The 18,582-nt window shown below is 37.4% G+C and overlaps 1 protein-coding gene across 15 annotated transcripts in view; it reads left to right on the forward strand.

Moving 5' to 3' along the window:
* The window catches only part of rapgef2b (Rap guanine nucleotide exchange factor 2b), a 104,505-nt gene that overhangs the window by 65,632 nt on the left and 20,291 nt on the right, over positions 1-18,582 (forward strand). For 7 of the 15 annotated variants that reach the window (XM_082177829.1, XM_082177840.1, XM_082177830.1 and 4 more), the window contains 2 exons: positions 10,157-10,288; positions 11,461-11,496. In XM_082177829.1, coding sequence (XP_082033955.1) covers positions 10,157-10,288; positions 11,461-11,496 — 168 coding nt within the window. Of the gene's footprint in view, positions 1-971; positions 2,111-3,243; positions 4,657-10,156; positions 10,289-11,460; positions 11,497-14,514; positions 18,280-18,582 lie in introns of those variants that run through there. The other 8 variants (XM_082177839.1, XM_082177835.1, XM_082177841.1 and 5 more) reach the window with 4 other exon arrangements.

Consider the following 18,582-nt stretch of genomic DNA (forward strand, 5'->3'; position numbering starts at 1 on the left):
AGCTCACTTCCGTCATCACAAAGCTAAAGGGTCGTGTGTGGGCGGGGCCGTCAGTCGCCCAGAGGGGTAACTGGAGCGTTGTGTGTGTGTTTGGTGGGGGGTGGGGAGTGAATTGGCAGCGTTGTCATAGTAACAAGGAGGATGTCAGAGAGCCATGTGCTCTGCGCTTCTGTCGTCTGCTACCGTCTTCCATCTCTCTGTCTATTTTTCTTCCTCTCCAGCCTTCTCTCACACTCTCCCGCCCAAACCGACCAGGAAATGGCTCTCCTCCGTGGTTGCCATGCCAACTGCCTGCAGCCCTGGTGGTGAGCGGAGGGGAGCGTGATAATGACATTACTCTCGCTGGGCTAACTGTGCTCATCCTTCATTTCTCTTGTCTTTCCATCCCTCTCTTCCTCTCCCCCCTTCACCGTTCAACTCTCCCTTATCCTCTCTTATTTCCATATCTGCTCCTCACCCGTTGCATGCTCTTTTATTCTAATTTTCTCATTAGTGCCTTTAGTCTTGCAGTGTCTGTGCGAGTGTATGCATGGATGTATACGGGTAATTCACATTAAATACTTTCGAGAAGTTTACATGTCATGTGCGACGTGCTTTGTTTCATGTCAAACTATTTTAAATGGTGTTTCTTTGGCTCAAACTGTAGTGCATGGTGCTAGCAACACCAAGCTCGTGGGTTTGATTCTCAGGGAATATAAATAAATGTAATGTTTAAAATGTATACTTATATACACACAAAATAAATGTACATTTGTGTGTTTGGCATATGCATGTGTCCAAGTTATGTTATGTTATATTATATATATAATATAGTTATATTAATATTCTCTCTCACTCTCTTGGATACAAACACACGCTTATATTTCATGTTAGATGCGATTAATTGATTTGACAGCACGAATATATATATATATATACACACAAACAATTGCAATCTGCAGATGCATTTGTCCAATTTATAATATAGTATATTATATATGTATGTTACTGTAAATATGCAATATTTTAACAAAAAATTTGAATAAAATATTATATTATAATAATTATATGAAAAAAATACGTTATACATCTTATTAATGCCCTTATAAGGGCTAGATAGACGTGATTTGATTACATGGGATGTTTAAAATGAACTAGTAACGGCAAAAAAATATTTTTTTAAAAGTGAGCATTTACAGAATCTAAGTTATAAACATTCCCTTTTACATTCATGTAAATGTTAACCTTTATGATGATTAACCAGATTATGCGTCAACTCCGCATATATGTGTTGGAGTATATGTGTGTAGTAAGCGGCACCAGCGGCGCTCTTTCAACATCAGTGAGGGAGGGAGGAGGTTCCTATTCAAAGCCCCCTCTCTTTCTCCCCCTCCACACACACACACACACAACACAGTCTCTTACACACTCACACACCCCCTGCTTTGGACACAAATGAACCGGGAGTGTTTAACAAAGACAGCTTGGATGCGTGAGGTTGGTTCCATGGTCACAGTCTCGGCTAATAGTGCATAAAGCCGTGCGCGTGGAGACGAGAGAGACAGAGGAAGAGGATGGGGAGGGAGTGAAAGTGCTGTCAGCCATTTTTGCTTTTTTTCCCCTCATTTTTTACAACACTGTCGATCGGCATTGCTTGTCACTGGTAGGAGAGGCTCACCCAATTACCTGAAACGGAGGATTCGTTCTTTTACTCATCACTGCCTGGATTTCTCATCCTTTTGCACTGCGTTTCTCCTTTTTTATTTTCATTTTTTCTTCCTTCATCTCCTCCTTTTCGTGGACCTAGTGGACAGACAGATGGCATGTGCACCTGACAAGGAAAAACGTTGATTTTTTTTTTGGAGGGGGAACAGTGTCAAATCCAGCGCATCATCTCCGGCAAACATACTCTCTCCCCCTCCTTTCCCAGGAAAGATTCTCCTCTTCTCCCCTGCAGGAGGGGGGAGAAAAGAAGGGAGACAGGGGAAGACTCACTGGAGGGGGGAGAGAGGGGAAGATTAGTGGTAACCAGCAGGATGCTTAAATTTCGCCCTGGCTCTGCACCTCCATTATGAAGCCATTAGTTAGTGGTGGCGGCCATGGAGTCTCCAGCCAGGCTGATAAAAGCCCTGTAAGTATCGACCCTACATTTCTAGCTCAAAATACTACCAGCATTCGCTCATCAGATTAACCTGATGTGCCGAACATGTTCAGGATAGACAGAAACGATGTAAGATGCATTAAACGTGTTTCATTGTAGAGAGAGAAATGAGTTGTCTGTGGTTTTATATGGCGTATTTCTGTGTCTCTAGCGTTTCTGTGAATTCGCTTGTTTTTGATACGCAGCTGCTCAAAGGGTTAATTGCATGTATGCAGATCTGTTTTAATTGACATTTCACGTAGGTCAGGCTTATCGCTGCGTTTTATCGCTCAACCCCGTGGAATCTTGTTTTACGAGAGGCTGTCGAGTGCCACGACCTCATTCATCCGCTGCTAGTGTAATGTGTGTCAGTGTGTGAAGGCGGCCATGTGCATGCCGCCCCCCGTCACCCCTGCACACATGCTCAGATGTGTGTGTACTGGATGATGAAATGGCCAAGATTGTGTCGTGTTTGTCACAGTAATCAGTAAAAAATGATGTTTAAATGGCTTTATGATGACTGTGTGTGAGCGTTTGAGTGTGGGAGGAGTTATGACATTGCTGAATGATGCTGTCAGCTCAATATCAGTTGCGTGACCGAATGCATTTTTGATTGCTTGTTCGCAAAAGTGTGTACATGCGAGTGAGTGATCACACTCTTCTGTGTTTGCACATGGGTGGCATCGGAAAGCGATCAGCACCGGACTGCTGAGTGGAATGATGAGCACTTTTAGCTGTAAATGAATTGATCTTCTGTCAGCCATAATGCGCTAGCGTTCGCTTGGCCTTGACGTGCCGTGTTCGAACTCCTTCATAGACTATAGACCATAGTCCCTGACATAACAGAGCATTGCTATGCAACAAATATAACAATTGTCTGTGGAAGTTGCAGTGATATGGTGAACAGGTGTTTTACGTCAGAGCTGTTAGTATTTTGTGGGTTTTAGCACAACTACAACGCTGTGTTGACCAATCATAAGTCAGAACTGAAATGTTTGTATAATATAATTTTCCCTTTGCGAATGCAAGTTCACTCGGTGGCCATCTTAGTAACCATTGGGCAGCTATTATTCTGTCTAGGTCAGGGGTTCGGGTTGGGGAGGGGGGGTCGCTATCGTGTGTGTTGTCTTTGACTCATATTAATCTTCATACATCCTTTTCATTTCAGGAATAGCGCTTCTGTTTACAGTAGTAACTTGAAAGAACAAACAATACTGGTCAAACGTTTGAGGTCGGTAATATTTTTTTAAAAATGAAATAATTAGTTTATGCTCACCAAGGCTATATTGATTTGATAAAAATACAGCAAAACAGTAAGTGTGAAATATTATTACAATTTAAAATAACTGGTTTATATTTGATTATATTTAAAAATGTAATTTATTGCTGTGATGGCAAAGCTGCATTTTCTGTAGCAATTACTCTTCAGTATCACTTTAGTGATCCTTCGAATGGCTTAATATCTAGATTTATGCTTGTGCATTTGTGAGATTTTTATCCAAAGTGAGAATGCATTCAAGCTACTTATGTATATATTTTTAATATCAGGATGTGAGATCTGCTATATAATCTACCTGTTGAGGAACCGGAACACAGTTCCACAAAATGACAACTTGTGCTGTCTGTAAATGTAGTGCAAAAGTTCTTCTAATATGATTTCAGCATGTTTTTCTCATTTTGCAAGACTTGGACATGCAAACTGCTCCAATGAGAATGTGAGTACAGAGCTATTTGAAGACCTGTAGGACTTATGCTGTTTAGGAAACCAATACGTAGAGATTAATTGCGGACACTCTATCATTGAATGTCAGGAAGTGGTCATTTTCCCTTAGCTTTATTCCCTACATTAGCGTAGTAAATATATTGGCCTGCATTTGTGAGAATATCGGTCCTGTTTAATCTGACACCAAGCCGAAGCTCTTTAATCTTTTGATCCTCTCAGCTCAGGAAAGCGAGAGGCCTCTATATAGAGCGATGCTGAGGCTTATGGGATACGTTTGCAGCTTTGAGTCCTCCAGCGTCAGCCCTTTTTTTTTCTTTTTCACACCTTTTGCTTTGACAGACATGAGCTCATCACACAGATGTAGCAACATGTTAATATATCCACACCTCAAATGCACAACAGCAGGTAGGGACTATGTTAGAAACAAATATGCATGAAGTTGTACTTAAAATAAGCTTTCCTACCTACATGAAGCCTTTTTTGGACTTTGGTTGTATTTAGTCTAGTTATGTAGGTCATTAAGACTGCAGTATCTTATTTGGATTTTAGAAACAGCTTGTGACCCACAGACGTTTCAAAGAGCAAGGATCCGGTAAATCTGTGACCCTATAGCATTTATTAACTTCACATTCACATTCGGGTGTAAAAGGGCAATGTAGCCATAAGCTTATTCATTTATTTACAAACTCCCCCAGAGGCATCACAAGAGGGATATTTGGGACCCCTGCGAGTGTAGCGTGCTGTCTGTGACCTCTGCGCTGTTGGACTAAAAGCCTCTTGGGTTAATTGACGAAGGCCTGCCCTAAATTGTGTGGTAAGAGAGTTAAGTCATTATTATGTGCAACAGTGACATGAAAAGGGCACTTAAAGGACAGGAGCGGACCCCTGGGTGGACACGGGAGGCAGGCAGGATATTGCTATTGACACATGTATATCGACTGTTGTCGCTGCCAACAATTTGTCCAAATTATGTCTTTGCATACCAAAGATGTATGTAGTCAAAATAGGTTGGACTGTTGCTGATAAATGAAACTTTTATGGTCATTTTTTTTAAATTTGAATTATGACCAAAGCAGATTATACTACCATTAATCCCTTGCTGGTTTGAAATTAACACCTGCCAACCAATTTTCAATGTGGGTGAAAATCCCACATATCAACACACTAGTCAATTTGGTGGGTTATGATTCATAAATTGTGCTCTATCACTTTAAAGACATTTTAAAGTGGGGCGCACACTGAGAAACGCTGTGCAGCGCCACATCTTTAAAATGTTCTATGAGCGTACGCCCGACTACGACTCCGGCTGTTTAAAATCTTGCTGCACCACAGCATCACTCACATAATTTTCCATAGTTCCATAAAAACAGAATAGACAAATATATGTACATTACTGACTTTTTCAGTAACAGGTTTGTTTTTGTGGCTTGAATAGATATGCTACATATAGCAAAATAATATAGATTGCACTTTCTCTTTCCATTTTTGCTGTTTTTTTTTTACCTTAGTTCAAACTCATTGACGCCACTTTGTCGATTCTTGAAGGGAGCTTTTGCCTATATTGTGATTAGATTCACTGTTTTGGACTGCCGCCTTGAACTTGAGAACGTGAGTGTGACGTGAGTGTGACGTGAAGTGACCGGTGTGCGATAAGCCTGCCTGTGAGATGTCCGCGGCGCGGCACTTCCCTTGTGCTGTGCAACCGAGCCTTAGGAGACAATTAAGAGGCCACTTTTTCCAACCTCATAAATGCCAGATGTCCAAGACTTTTGGGCAAAAAGCACCCTAGCGTCTTTTATTGCCACGTGCAGGTAAACTCATGGCAATTATAAGAGAAGTCACAGTGAATTCTGTTTTTATTTCCATTTAATTTCATTTCAATGGTATCCGCAAACAGTGATTGACTGTCGTAAAGTCGAAATATAATTTCATATATTGTATATAATTTCGTTGTGTATATTGCAATGAAACTTGCTTACTTTCAAGAAGGCATCCCTAAAAGTACTGATAACCTGCAGTTCAGTTAGCCAGTCAGATGTTAATTCATGAGTTGGTGAAGTGAAGGATTCTTCAGACTGAATAAAACCAGTGACCTCTGAATCTTTTTGAATGATTCATTTGAATAACTGGTTCGTTTGCTGTAGGATAACTGAGGTAAAAGATATGTTGTCTTGCCATTATTTTGCAGCACACTGTCTTGTTACATTCTGTTCAGCCGACAAACTCACATTCATAAATATATGGGTAAAATATAACTTTATGAATACAGTTTTAAATCGAAAAACAAAAGATCCGCACTCACTTGTCTTCCTTTTTAAATTATCAAAAGATTTTTTTTTATTGTGCAACAAAGCACGTCTGAATCAATCAGTTCAAACATTTTGTCAATAAGCTTTCATCACTGAATCATACGATACTTTCCCCAGAAATCTTTAAGAGTGTGAGTCCAATGATCGCCAGGTGGAGACTCTCATCTCAGGATTTTCTCATTACAAGCGTTTCCAAACTCAATCACCAAATTGCAATCAAATAAGTCCAAACAACAAGGTCAACATCAGAAAAAACACCCCCAAAAATATACAAATACAATATACAAAATAAACAACATGCATCAATATATCAACAAAATATTCAACACATCAATTGCAACACATACAAATTATTAATATATAACATGACACCTAAAATACAAAATTATTAGAAAAATCTTCAGTCCCAAAAAATAAATAAATGTGTTGATGTGTTGTTGTTGATGTATTTTGTTTATTTAGTATATGCTACTGATCTTTTGTTTTTTCATTTAAAAAAAAAAAAAAAAAAAAAAAACGGTTGAGAGCAGTGATTCTATCTTTTTTGATGAATGGAATTGGCCAGTATATCACCCATGTATATCCAGCTCAGAGAATAAACTTCATCATCAGTCTCCAAAGTTTCATTTCTTGTTCAGTAAATGCCTATTTGTGTGTGGCAGTGAGATTTATAAAAAAATATATAAAAAGGAAAGTATTTTAGGAGAAGATCAGACAAGGTTTGAAGATGCATTGAATGTCATAGACAATTTATGTAATATCCGTGAGGTTTAGGGAATTGGAACACTTCTTCTGTCATAAGCTGACCCACAGACAAATCTAGAGATTCCTGCAGAATTGGAACAGCTGTTGTTGTTCATGAAGTTCCATATATCCTCTTATTGTGGCTAATTTGATAATGTTCTCAGCACAGATTAACATTTTACCATGTTTAAATCCATTCTGCAGATTTTCCAGCTCAGAAAACAAGGTGTTGTGCCTAAAACAAGGTGTTCTTTCACAATTCTCTTCGGTCTGTCACAATCCTTCTCCTTCACCTAAAGAACATTTAAAAAAATCAATGACAATACACTTTAAGCAAAAAAATACTTCAGTCTTTTCTCTAGAAAGTTCTTGTCACCGTAATGAAGATGCTGTTAAAACATCCATGTACTGTTGAAACTCCTGTGGGAAGAATCATGTGCAAATCACCCTCATTTACAAACAAAAAGACTCCTTGAGAAATGGCATCGCTCATTGCTCTCCGCTCAACGAAAGCTAGTAACTGCTTCAATGTCCCCTGCTCATTTCTTTGACAGCCGTGAGGAAAGCCCATGTACACTCCTGAGAAGTGAATTTACTGGCATGGTGGAAGTTCTGATGGCTTCTTTCTGCAGTGGAAGCGTGAGGAGAGGTGATGTGTGTATCATAGCTGACAGCTCTGTGGCCATCCAGGACTGCTCAGGGAATAGCCTTGAGGAACATGACCGAAGGGATGAGGAGGGAGGATTGAGGCACTTTGCTGCTATCACAGCGCCTTTATTTTAACTGCAGAATGCACCCACTGACCTAATAGTGTGTACTGGTGCTTCAAGAACCCTAATTAAATACACTTTTTCTTTTCTTGTCTTTCGCTCTTTTCCATTTTTTTTTCATACTGTCTTGCTTTTTTTTTATTGTTCTTTCCTTCATTTATTTGATATTTTTTGCTTGTTTGTTCTTTAGATTTTTTTTTATCTTTCTTTCTGTTCCATTTCTTCTGTTTTTCTGTTGCCTTCATTTAATTCCCCCTCTTTCTTTTTTTTCACTGTATTGCTCGTTTTTTAGTTCTGTTTCCCATTTTGTTCATTCATTCATTCATTCATTCATTCATTCATTCATTCATTCATTCATTCATTCATTCATTCATTCATTCAATCTGTGCTTGCTTTCTGTTTTAAATGTTTTTTCTGTTACATTTGTAGCTTTTCTTCTGTTCTATTCATTATGTGTGTCTCTCTGTTGTAGTTCTGTATTTCTTTAGTTTTTATTTAATTTATCGTCATCCATTCCATTCTATTGTTCACTCTCATTTGTTAATTTTTATTTTATATAGATTTGTTTAATCTTTGCATTTCATGTTTTTTTCGATCTTTCATTTGTCGTCTTTATTTGTCTGCTTTGTCCTTCATTCGGTTTGTCTTTTTTTATTTTCATTTGTCCCACATTTAGTTATTTATGTTGCTCTGTTGTTCTTTCTTTCTTTCTTTCTTTCTTTCTTTCTTTCTTTCTTTCTTTCTTTCTTTCTTTCTTTCTTTCTTTCTTTCTTTCTTTCTTTCTTTCTTTCTTTCTTTCTTTCTTTCTTTCTTTCTTTCTTTCTTTCTTTCTTTCTTTCTTTCTTTCTTTCTTTCTTTCTTGTCTCTCTGCTTTTAGGTGTAAATAGCCTCAATTAATATGAAAGAACTGCCATGGCAATAGATTCAAATAATGAATTTGTGCATATGAGGAGGAATATTCATCAACGCATTAGTGTGTTAAAACCGCTTTAGCCTCACAGCACATCAAACAGCAGGCATCTACCTCCTTTCCCCTTCTGTTACTGCACCTGTATCACTGTAGATACTGTGCAAATATATAATTTCCCTTCTGCTTCAATCTGCTTCTACTCCATCTATAAGGTTGTTTTCTCTCTGTTCAAGCTCTCCGTCTCCTGGGAGAATTGGCTGCATTTCCGGCATGTATATGATTATGGGAGTGGAAATTAGGTCAGATGCATTTTGTATGAAAGCTATACTCAGCCACAGCTGGCTGAAGACATCCAATAGCCCCCCAAAAAAGCAATTTCACTCGTGAACACACATACACACACGAGCACACACACAGACACTATCGGGAGCCGATTGAATGGGCTTTATCGGAATGTGGCTGTGTGTGTGTGGGATGTGTGCTCTCTAATATTAGCTGAAATTGGTTCTTAGCTCCTTATCTCAGTGCTGTTGTCAGAGCCTTTCCTCTTGCACAAGCCCCCCCACACACACACTTCGCTCTTGCTGCCGCACCCCTTCAAATATGTACAGACCGTCGCCACAAAAGAGCTGCTCGCTCACACTGAACCAGAGGAAAAATCATGCCACATGCATCTTTTAGTCTTCATCTATAAAGCGTCTTTCTTTCATTAATTATGAATTTTTATTTGTTTTCCCAATGGTTGTTTTTATGTAAAAATGAGCCAGCCTAGTTCTTGCTGTAAGCCAAGATGGTACTCCAATGCCAAGGCTCTCTTGCATTAGAAATATCATTTTCTCTACAGCTTCAGTCCAAATTTGGCTTCAGGGAATCAATGTATATGCAGGCTTAATAGCAGACTTGTGGAAACAATGCAGGATTGTGGAAAATATGAGTCTTTAGTTGTCCATATGGCTTATGCACTATATTCCAAGTCTTTTGAGGTCATAAAATAGTTTTGTGTGCAAAACCGCTTGTCAACAACCATTAGCATTAGCAAAGGAGCTGTGCTATTCTGTTAAATCAAACTAGCAAACCCCCACATTAAATGTGACTGACCCGGCTGACATTTTGTTGCATTTGGCAGAACTATGGATGCTGTGGAGGGGAAACTTGCCCCTGTTTAAGATATTGTCTGGTCTTGTTTCAGCTTGAATGAAACATTAAATGTGTCTGAGGCTTAGTTTCACCAAAAATCCTTGAGAAGTCATATCAGAAACATCAGACTGCAGGTGTGATGAATAAATGATAGCATAGTGGACTGCAGCTTTCCACAAAACTGACATTACTTTGAACTCTAGCAAAAAAAGACACTGCAATCTTTGACATTTTAAAAGTCCATTGAAATCAAGATCAGAACTTTGTTGCTTTAAGTCTATATCTATACGCTTTGAGGTCATATACTTGAAAATCTTGGATAAATGTCAATGAACAGATTGGCTGATTGGCTGTCATGGTTATTAGATGCATTGCAGGATGTTTATGGATTATGGACTTATGGTCAGTCGTACATCCTGACACTCTGTTTGTTTCCATGTGCAGCTGCCGGCAGACTTCAGCAGATTACACCTGGCAGACGGGATTCACCCGCAGGTGACACACGTTTCCTCCAGCCACTCAGGATGTAGCATCACCAGTGATTCTGGGAGCAGCAGCCTGTCGGACATTTACCAGGTGACAACACCATTCCTTGCTAGACACCTCGTCTTTGGGTAACGTAGGAGTAGCAGCTTTGTGACAAATGCCATCAAAATGTGACACATACTGACAGCAGTCATCAATTTTTACTGGTTTATTCCTCAGTGACTAATGCAGCTAGGACTTAAAGGAATAGTTTACCAACAAATAAAACATTTCTTGGCTCTCATGTTGTTCCGTGTCACCTGAAAGGAGAATTTTTTGGAGGAAAGGAGGACAAATTTTGATAGAATTCTCTTATGCTCTCCAAGGCTGCATTTATTTGATCAAAAGTACAGTAAAAAGTAATATTGTGAGCTATAATTGCAATTTAAAATAACTGTTAAACTGTTTTCAATTTTAATGTATTTATTCCTGTACTGTCGAAGCTGAATTTTCAGCATCATTACTTCAGGCTTCAGTTTCACATGATCTGCTGATAGAGTTCAAGAAACATTTCTTATTATTTTCAATGTTGAAACAGTTGTGTACAATTTTTTTCGGGATTCTTTGATGAATAGAAAGTTCAAAAGAAAAGAATTTATCTGAAATATAAAGTTTTTGTTACATTAAACTCTACCGTTCTAAAGTTTTGTGTCAGTAAGATTTTTAAAAAATACTTTAATACTTCAAATGAATACTTTTATTCAGCAAGGATGCATTAAATTGATCAAAAGTGACAGCAAAGACATTAATGATGTAACACTAGCTTTCTATTTTAAATAAAGGCTGTTCTTTTGAACTTTCAATATATCAAGAATCCTGAAAAAAATTGTTCACAACGGTTTTCAACATTGATAATAATAATAAATGTTTCTTGAGCACCTAATCAGTATATTAAAATGATTTTTGAAGGATTAGATACTGAAGACTGGAGAAATGTCAGCTTGAAAAATTCAGCTTTGCCATCACAGGAATAAATCACATTTTAAAATATATTCAAATAGAAAAGCTATTTTAAATGGGAATAACATTTCACAATATTACTGTTTTAACTGTATTTTGGATCAAATAAATGCAGACTTGGTGAGCATAAGAGACTTCTTTAAAAAAAATTTTTTTTTTTACATCTTACTGATCCCAAACATTTTGAACTATTTCTTCAATGTGCATGCAATTTTCATCCCTCTTTATTAATTTCATTCATTTACATTTGATTCATTTGGCAGATGCTTTTATCCAAATCTTCTTACAGTGTATTCAAGGTACATATTTTATCAGTATGCATGTCGCCTGGTAAACATTTGTCACTAAACATTTGTCACTATTGCTAAACCTGAGCCAATGACCTGTGAAACTGAGCCAATGAGATTAAAACAGAAGAACCCCATTTCCCTTTTACATATTTGTGTCGGTCTTTAAAATGTCTCTGTTTTCCTCCATTAATCTTATTAATTGTGTTTGGCTTGGTATTTGCTTGGCTGTTTAATTGATTTCCTTGCGTGATGTGTTTGCGGATGTTTTGCGGCGGCCTGTGTGCAAAGGTGTATGGGAGATCATTCAGTTTATGCAGTGTCCTTGATCCTGGCCTGATGGCCATCTGTTAAAGGCTCATTAACTTTGCCAGAGCGCCTTCTGTGTGAACGCAAACTCGACCCGGGATTTATGCTGGGATCGATGCCGGGTCGGGACCTAGTAACATTGCCGTGTTCAGTCCCGGAACGCGCGCTGTGTGAACAAAAGCCGTAATAATGCCGTGTCGTAGTGATGACGCTGAAGCGCGGGATCGTTCGCCAGCTGTGAAACGGTACGTAAAGCGCAATTTTATGATCGAATCAGAGAAAAAAATGCACAAGCGTGGTTTCTCGAGAGAGAGATCGCAGCTCATAAGCAAACTTAAGACGCTGCTGAGATTACAAGTCACATCGATGTCACGTGTCTTTACGGCATTTTTACGGGTTGTGTGTGAACGCACTCTCTGATTCCGGAAAATCACTGGCAGTGTGAATGAACCAAAATCAAACGAACCCGGGTCAAATCCCGGGTCACTTTATCCGTGTATTTTCCGGAATCTCTGTGTGAAAGGGGCTTAAATTACTTAACCCTTGTGCATCAATTTAAAAAAGTTACACATAGGTCCAAAGAGGACAAAAATGTCCATGTCAAAAAACTGTCATAAAAAGTTGAAGCTTGGGAGCACAGACTTAACTTTGGTATCATTTTAAAGAATACCCTTGGCAGATTATTGCTGAAGTTAAATTTTTTTTATAAGTAAATCCAAAAAAAAGTTATATAGGTTTAAGTTTATGAAAATGATTTATGAATATTATTTTATATAAAATATATATTTTATGAAACAAGTTGAACTCTAAAAAGGCTAGAAAATCAAAGCCATAAATCTAAATAAATTGTGTTCCAAATTTGAGGTTGATATCTCAAAAAATGAGCTTTCAGTAAGATTTTGTTTGGGCGCAGTACCAAACTGTCCCCATTGGATCCCAGCAAAACTCCACTGGTGAACACAGTGATTGGCTTTGTTATTTGCAGTTGAGTTTTTCTCTCTCAATACTACAAACACACACATGCACACAAACACATTTTTTTTTTATAACACACATACCAACCACACTCTGACATCCATACCAACACACGCACACAATTATCATTGCATAATTTATCCAATTGGCTCTATAATAGCTTAAAATTAATGCAGTTAACATTAACAAAAAACAACAACTTACACATAGGTCCAAAGTGGACAAAAATGTCCGAGTCAAAAAACTCTCATAAAAATTTTACGCTTGGGAGCAAATACTTAAGTTTGGTCTCATTTTAAAGAAGACCCTTGGCAGATTGTTGTTGAAGTGAAAAAAGTGCAACCAAAAAAAAGTTATAGAAGTTTAAGTTTATGAAAAATATTTATGAACATTATAATCAATATTTTATATAAAATATAAATAAGTATTTGGTGTAACTAGTGCAAAAAATTTTTTTTCAAATGAAATGGGGGTGAAATAGTATAATTACAATAAAAATACACACCTGTGCCAAAATTCATGCAGTTAACATAAAAAAAAAAAAAAAAAAACTTACACATAGGTCCAAAGTGGACAAAAATGTCCAAGTAAAAAAAGTCTCATAAAAATGTTATGCTTGGGAGCAAATACTTAAGTTTGGTCTCATTTTAAAGAAGACCCTTGGCAGATTGTTGTTGTTTAAAAAAGTGCAACCAAAAAATGTTTATAGAAATTTAAGTTTATGAAAAATATTTATGAACATTATAATCAATATTTTATCTAAAATATAAATAAGTATTTGGTGTAACTAGTGCAAAAAAATTTTTTTCAAATGAAATGGGGGTGAAATAGTAAAATTACAATAAAAATACACACCTGTGCCAAAATTCATGCAGTTAACATAAAAAAAAAAAACAAAAAACTTACACATAGGTCCAAAGTGGACAAAAATGTCCAAGTAAAAAAAGTCTCATAAAAATGTTATGCTTGGGAGCAAATACTTAAGTTTGGTCTCATTTTAAAGAAGACCCTTGGCAGATTGTTGTTGTTTAAAAAAGTGCAACCAAAAAATTTTTATAGAAATTTAAGTTTATGAAAAATATTTATGAACATTATAATCAATATTTTATCTAAAATATATATTTTATGAAACATTTGGAACTCTAAAACTGATATAAATTCAAAGCCATAAATCTAAACAGGTTGTGTTCCGAATTTGAGGACGATATCTCAAAAAATAAGCTTTCAGTAAGATTTTGTTTGGGCGCAGTACCAGACTTTCCCCATTGGATGCCAGCAAAACTCCACTGGTGAACACAGTGATTGAATTTTCGATTTGCAGTTGAGTTTTTCTCTCTCAAATATTACAAGCACACAAACAACCTTTTTATTTTATTACACACATACAAACCACACTTAGACATCCATACCAACAAACCCACACAATTATCGTTGCATAGTTTATCCAATTGGCTCTATAATATGCCGAAGCAGAAAACAGGAATAAAGCGAGTATTTGCTTTATAGGCCTAACCTGAAAAAATGGCACCATTTGATAAAAAAAAAATTTAAATGTCAATTTTGAAGCCTTGCCAACAGAATGAAAGCCTATTAAAAAAGATTGCATCATTTTATAGTTAAACGGCACAGGGATTAAAAAATGCAGTTTTAAAGCTGCCGTCGGCAACATTTTTTTGATCATATTCAGTGTAATCGACACTATAATCCGACAGAACAACATAAATAAGCTTCTAACTCCACCTGGAGCGTGTTATTTGTTTTGCAAAAATCCAGCGCTCCCGCTTCATCAGGTCCAATCAGCGCAGGGGGGTGTGAGATCTGACTGTCAATCACAGGTCGTGCACACGCCACAGATCCCCCCTCACTCGCGCACGTTAATATCACATGCACACGCCACGCCTGAAGTTTGCCTGGAGATTGCATGAAGCGTGATGGCGGAGAGAAAATCTACTAACAAGCTTCCAATTCCTCGGTTATTGCTATCTATGGATAGATTAGCCAGGGCAGCCTACCTCCGAGTCCATGGTGTTGATAGATGCTGAAGAGACGGACGCGTTCACAGAAAATCAGGTACACACGCACAGTGACGCACTGACGAGCACGACCTCGATGGGAGGGTGCTCGCTGGTAGTGGGGAGGGGCATGAGAGTTGTAAACATTCAAAATTTTGGCTAATCGACCCAATCTGCCAGACTTGCCGACGGCAGCTTTAATGGGTTTCAATGGGGACATTTTTGTCCAAAAGGCGCTGAGAGGAAGTATTTTGTGTAACTAGTGCAAAATAGATTTTTTTAAAGAAAATGATGATGAAATAGTAAAATTCCAATAAAAATACACACCCGTGCCAAATTTTATGCAGTTAGCATTAACACAGGCAAAGTGATCAAAAAAACAAAACTGAAAAAGCCAAAAATGTCCTCAAGGATGCACAAGGGTTAATGTAAAAACTGTTAATTATAATTAATACTTTTTATAATTTATTGAACATCAGGGTCTTTTATCATATTGCCATTTAATAAAAGCAATAAACCACTAAAGGTTGTGCAGCATGCCTAAGAGCATCACATACCCGTGGCAAAATTACTGCACTGCATTGGCTCTTGTGACTTGTTGCTTAATGTGAAATCTGAATTAGATACAGCTAGTGTTTGTTTTGTAGTTTTTGAACACTGGGTGAATTTTTTTTGTTTTGCCGTCTAATAAAACTCAATAAGCCTGTTGAAGCGCATTTACAGAGCAAGTAATTATAAGTTGATTTCTTCAAATCTAACATTATGTTTGCCTGTTATAGGTACAGTGGCGTCCAAAAGTTTGATATCGCATTGAAATGAAAACAACATTATAAAGTTTGCCGTCGGTATAATTTTTGAAAGATGTGTTTCATCAAAAATACACTAAAAACAGTAATACTGTTAAACATTTTTACAAAATAATATAACTGTTTTCTATTTTAATATAATTAAAAATGTAATGTATTCTTGTAATATCATAGCTGAATTTTCAGACTTCAGTCACATGATCCTTCAGAAATCATTCTAATAGACTGATTTTGGTGCTCAAGAAACATTAAAATTTTTAATGTTAAAAAACAGTTGTGCTGTTTAATATTTTTGTGGAAACCGCGATGCTTATCAGGATTTTTTGATGAATAGAAAGTTCAAAAGAACATTTATTGGAAATAGAAATCTTTTGTAACATTATGCATGTCTTTACATTAACTTTTGATCAATTTAATGCATCCTCCCTGAATAAAAGTATTAATTTGTTTTAAAAATCCTCCTAACACGAAAGTTTTGAATGATAGTGTAGCCTATATAATTTAATCTTAAAGTTTTGATGTAAAAAATAATTAAATAATTCAATCTCACTTTTTAAAATGTATGCACATTTTCTAATTTAACATTTACCTCAACTTGTTTTTATTATTTTTAATCAAACCACATCAAATAATACACAATAGAAGCATTTTTACTAGTGGTGAGACTTTTAGGCTCCAGGTATCTTACAGTACTTCAGGCCTCTATTGTCAAGAATAATGGCCCATATCCTCAATGTGACTGTCAAAACGGTCACTTTTTTTAAAACATTTGAATAAATAATGATGTAGGTTCTTCAGGGAGGCTTGAAAGCATTGATCCAAGAATAGCCCTGCTAAAAAATTAATGTTCCCTTCACGCTCATCTTTGCCGCCCAAACAGAGCTATGGATCGCACCAGACATGGCAGTTTGAAAGATAAATCGGGCCTGTCATCGGCTACAACGTATTAACAGCCCCTATGTTTGTCTTTCCTGATTAGGTCTTTAACGGTTTTCATAAGAGAAGCCAGCTCGACTCCTGCTCAGCCTGCATTAGTGGTGGTGTTTGGTTTGCATCTCCTCAAAGTACAGGAGGGAAACCGATTGGACGACCCCGACGTGGTGTAGTTGGTTTGTCAAGATGTGTCTTGAGTGCGTTCGTTTTCTTCAAGGCTTAATGAGCTGAAGCGAGTCATCAACCTAACCATGTCTGGATGAAGATGTGATGTAATGTAAATCCCAAAAGGTTCAACTAATGGGTGACTGCTTAGTGTATTGATTTTAAGATCTTGAAACCGCATTAATCAACAGTCATTGATACCTTTCTTCAACAAGATTGTTGTTGTTTAAGCACATAGATATCCAGTCGCTGTGCACCAGTAGCTAACTGCCTAGAGAATGCATATTTAATTCACAGTCGAGAGTAGGGAATTACGGGGGTTTCCTGCGAATTGATGGATACAGCATTTGAGATTGTCTGTCATTGTACTTTGTAAATACTGCTCATTCATAGATCTGTGTTCATGTTTTAACTCCAGTCTGAGCTCCTGGTCAAATGTGTGCCACAGAGTTTTCGAGCATCTGTGAGCTCATGGAGGTTTTCACGAGGACCTTAAAGAAACAGTTCTCCCTGTATTAGTTTACTCACCGACGTCTTGTCATTCCAGATCTGTATGACCTTGTTACATTGAACACACAAGGAGAATTCAATTACATTGAGCCATTAATCTTCAAAAAAGGATGTAAACAACCATAAAATTGGTTCCTATGACCTGAGCATCTCTGAGGCCATACAGTATTTTTTTTCTTTTTCTTTTTTTTTTTCAGCAACAGATTGGAATTGAAGTTATTATTTTAGTTGATAATGACCTCTAGTGAGCTGTTAACCGCTGTGACCAGATCACTGAGTCAGATCATTCATTTGGACTTGAAAACCATATCAGTCCAGTATGGAAAGGAATACGATTCATTAAAAAAATCTGATTGAGAAGAATCATTTGCTTAAGAAGAGGACATTGCCACTTCTCTTATGAACAGATGTCAAGATTTTAATGAAAAAAACAACTTAAATTGTGGTCAGTTTCTCACACAAAGCATGTTGTTGTTTTTAAACCTGAAACTGTGCATTGTATTGTATGATATTTTATGGTGCTTTGCTTAAAATACTTAAAAGCTTCAGTCCACATTTATTGTAATCGCTTGGAAAACACTCTTAGGCATTTCTCCTTTTGTGTTCTGGGGAATAAAGAAATTCATACAGGTTTGGAACATCATGAGGGTGAATAAATGACAGAATTATTATTTTTAGGTGATCTATTCCCACAAGTTGTGTTGACCATCTTAAAAGGGATGCTATGTGATAGATAGCCCTCTCTTTTTTATATTAGTGCATTTTGCCACCTGTCACCGCCATCCTCCCCCACTCCCCTCTCTCTATCCTAAAGAAGAGCCTAGCCTCACATCGCCCCGCCCCAGTCGCCCTCTGAGTGGCTGCTTTCAGCACCGTCTGAATATTTGATGAGTAATGCAGGTCATTTAAGTCAAAATGACATGTGTTTGTGTGAGCCCAGATCGAGAGGTTTAAAAAATTAAAAGTGGCTGGAAGCCTGAGCTCTAAAAATGCGGCTGGGACACGGTTTCTACAAGCAGTTGGTGAAGGCGACATTGTGGGCAGTTACAGGGAGGAATAGAGCGTCGCTGGGGCTCCTCGGTCAGGTGAGAGAATCAGGGTTGGTTGCGACAAGAGATTGTGGCGTACATGACGGGATGGGTCTTTCTTTTGTTGCCTACCTTCTAAGGTTAGGCCATGTGCTGGGGAAGTATTGGGTTGTATTTTCTCAAACATGGATTTCAAACATCTATCTCTGTATTTTATTATTTAGAAAATATTGCTGTTGTTACCTGTGCTTGGTTATTTGCCTATTTTTTTTTTGTTTTTGTTTTTGTCTCTAGGGTTGCTGCTATACATGTCCTTTTGACATTTTCTTTTGATTCTGAATTAATGGAAAGGACTTGATT

The sequence above is a fragment of the Leuciscus leuciscus genome (assembly GCF_965113295.1).
Source record: "Leuciscus leuciscus genome assembly, chromosome: 8".
In the NCBI taxonomy this organism is placed as follows: Eukaryota; Metazoa; Chordata; class Actinopteri; order Cypriniformes; family Leuciscidae; genus Leuciscus; species Leuciscus leuciscus.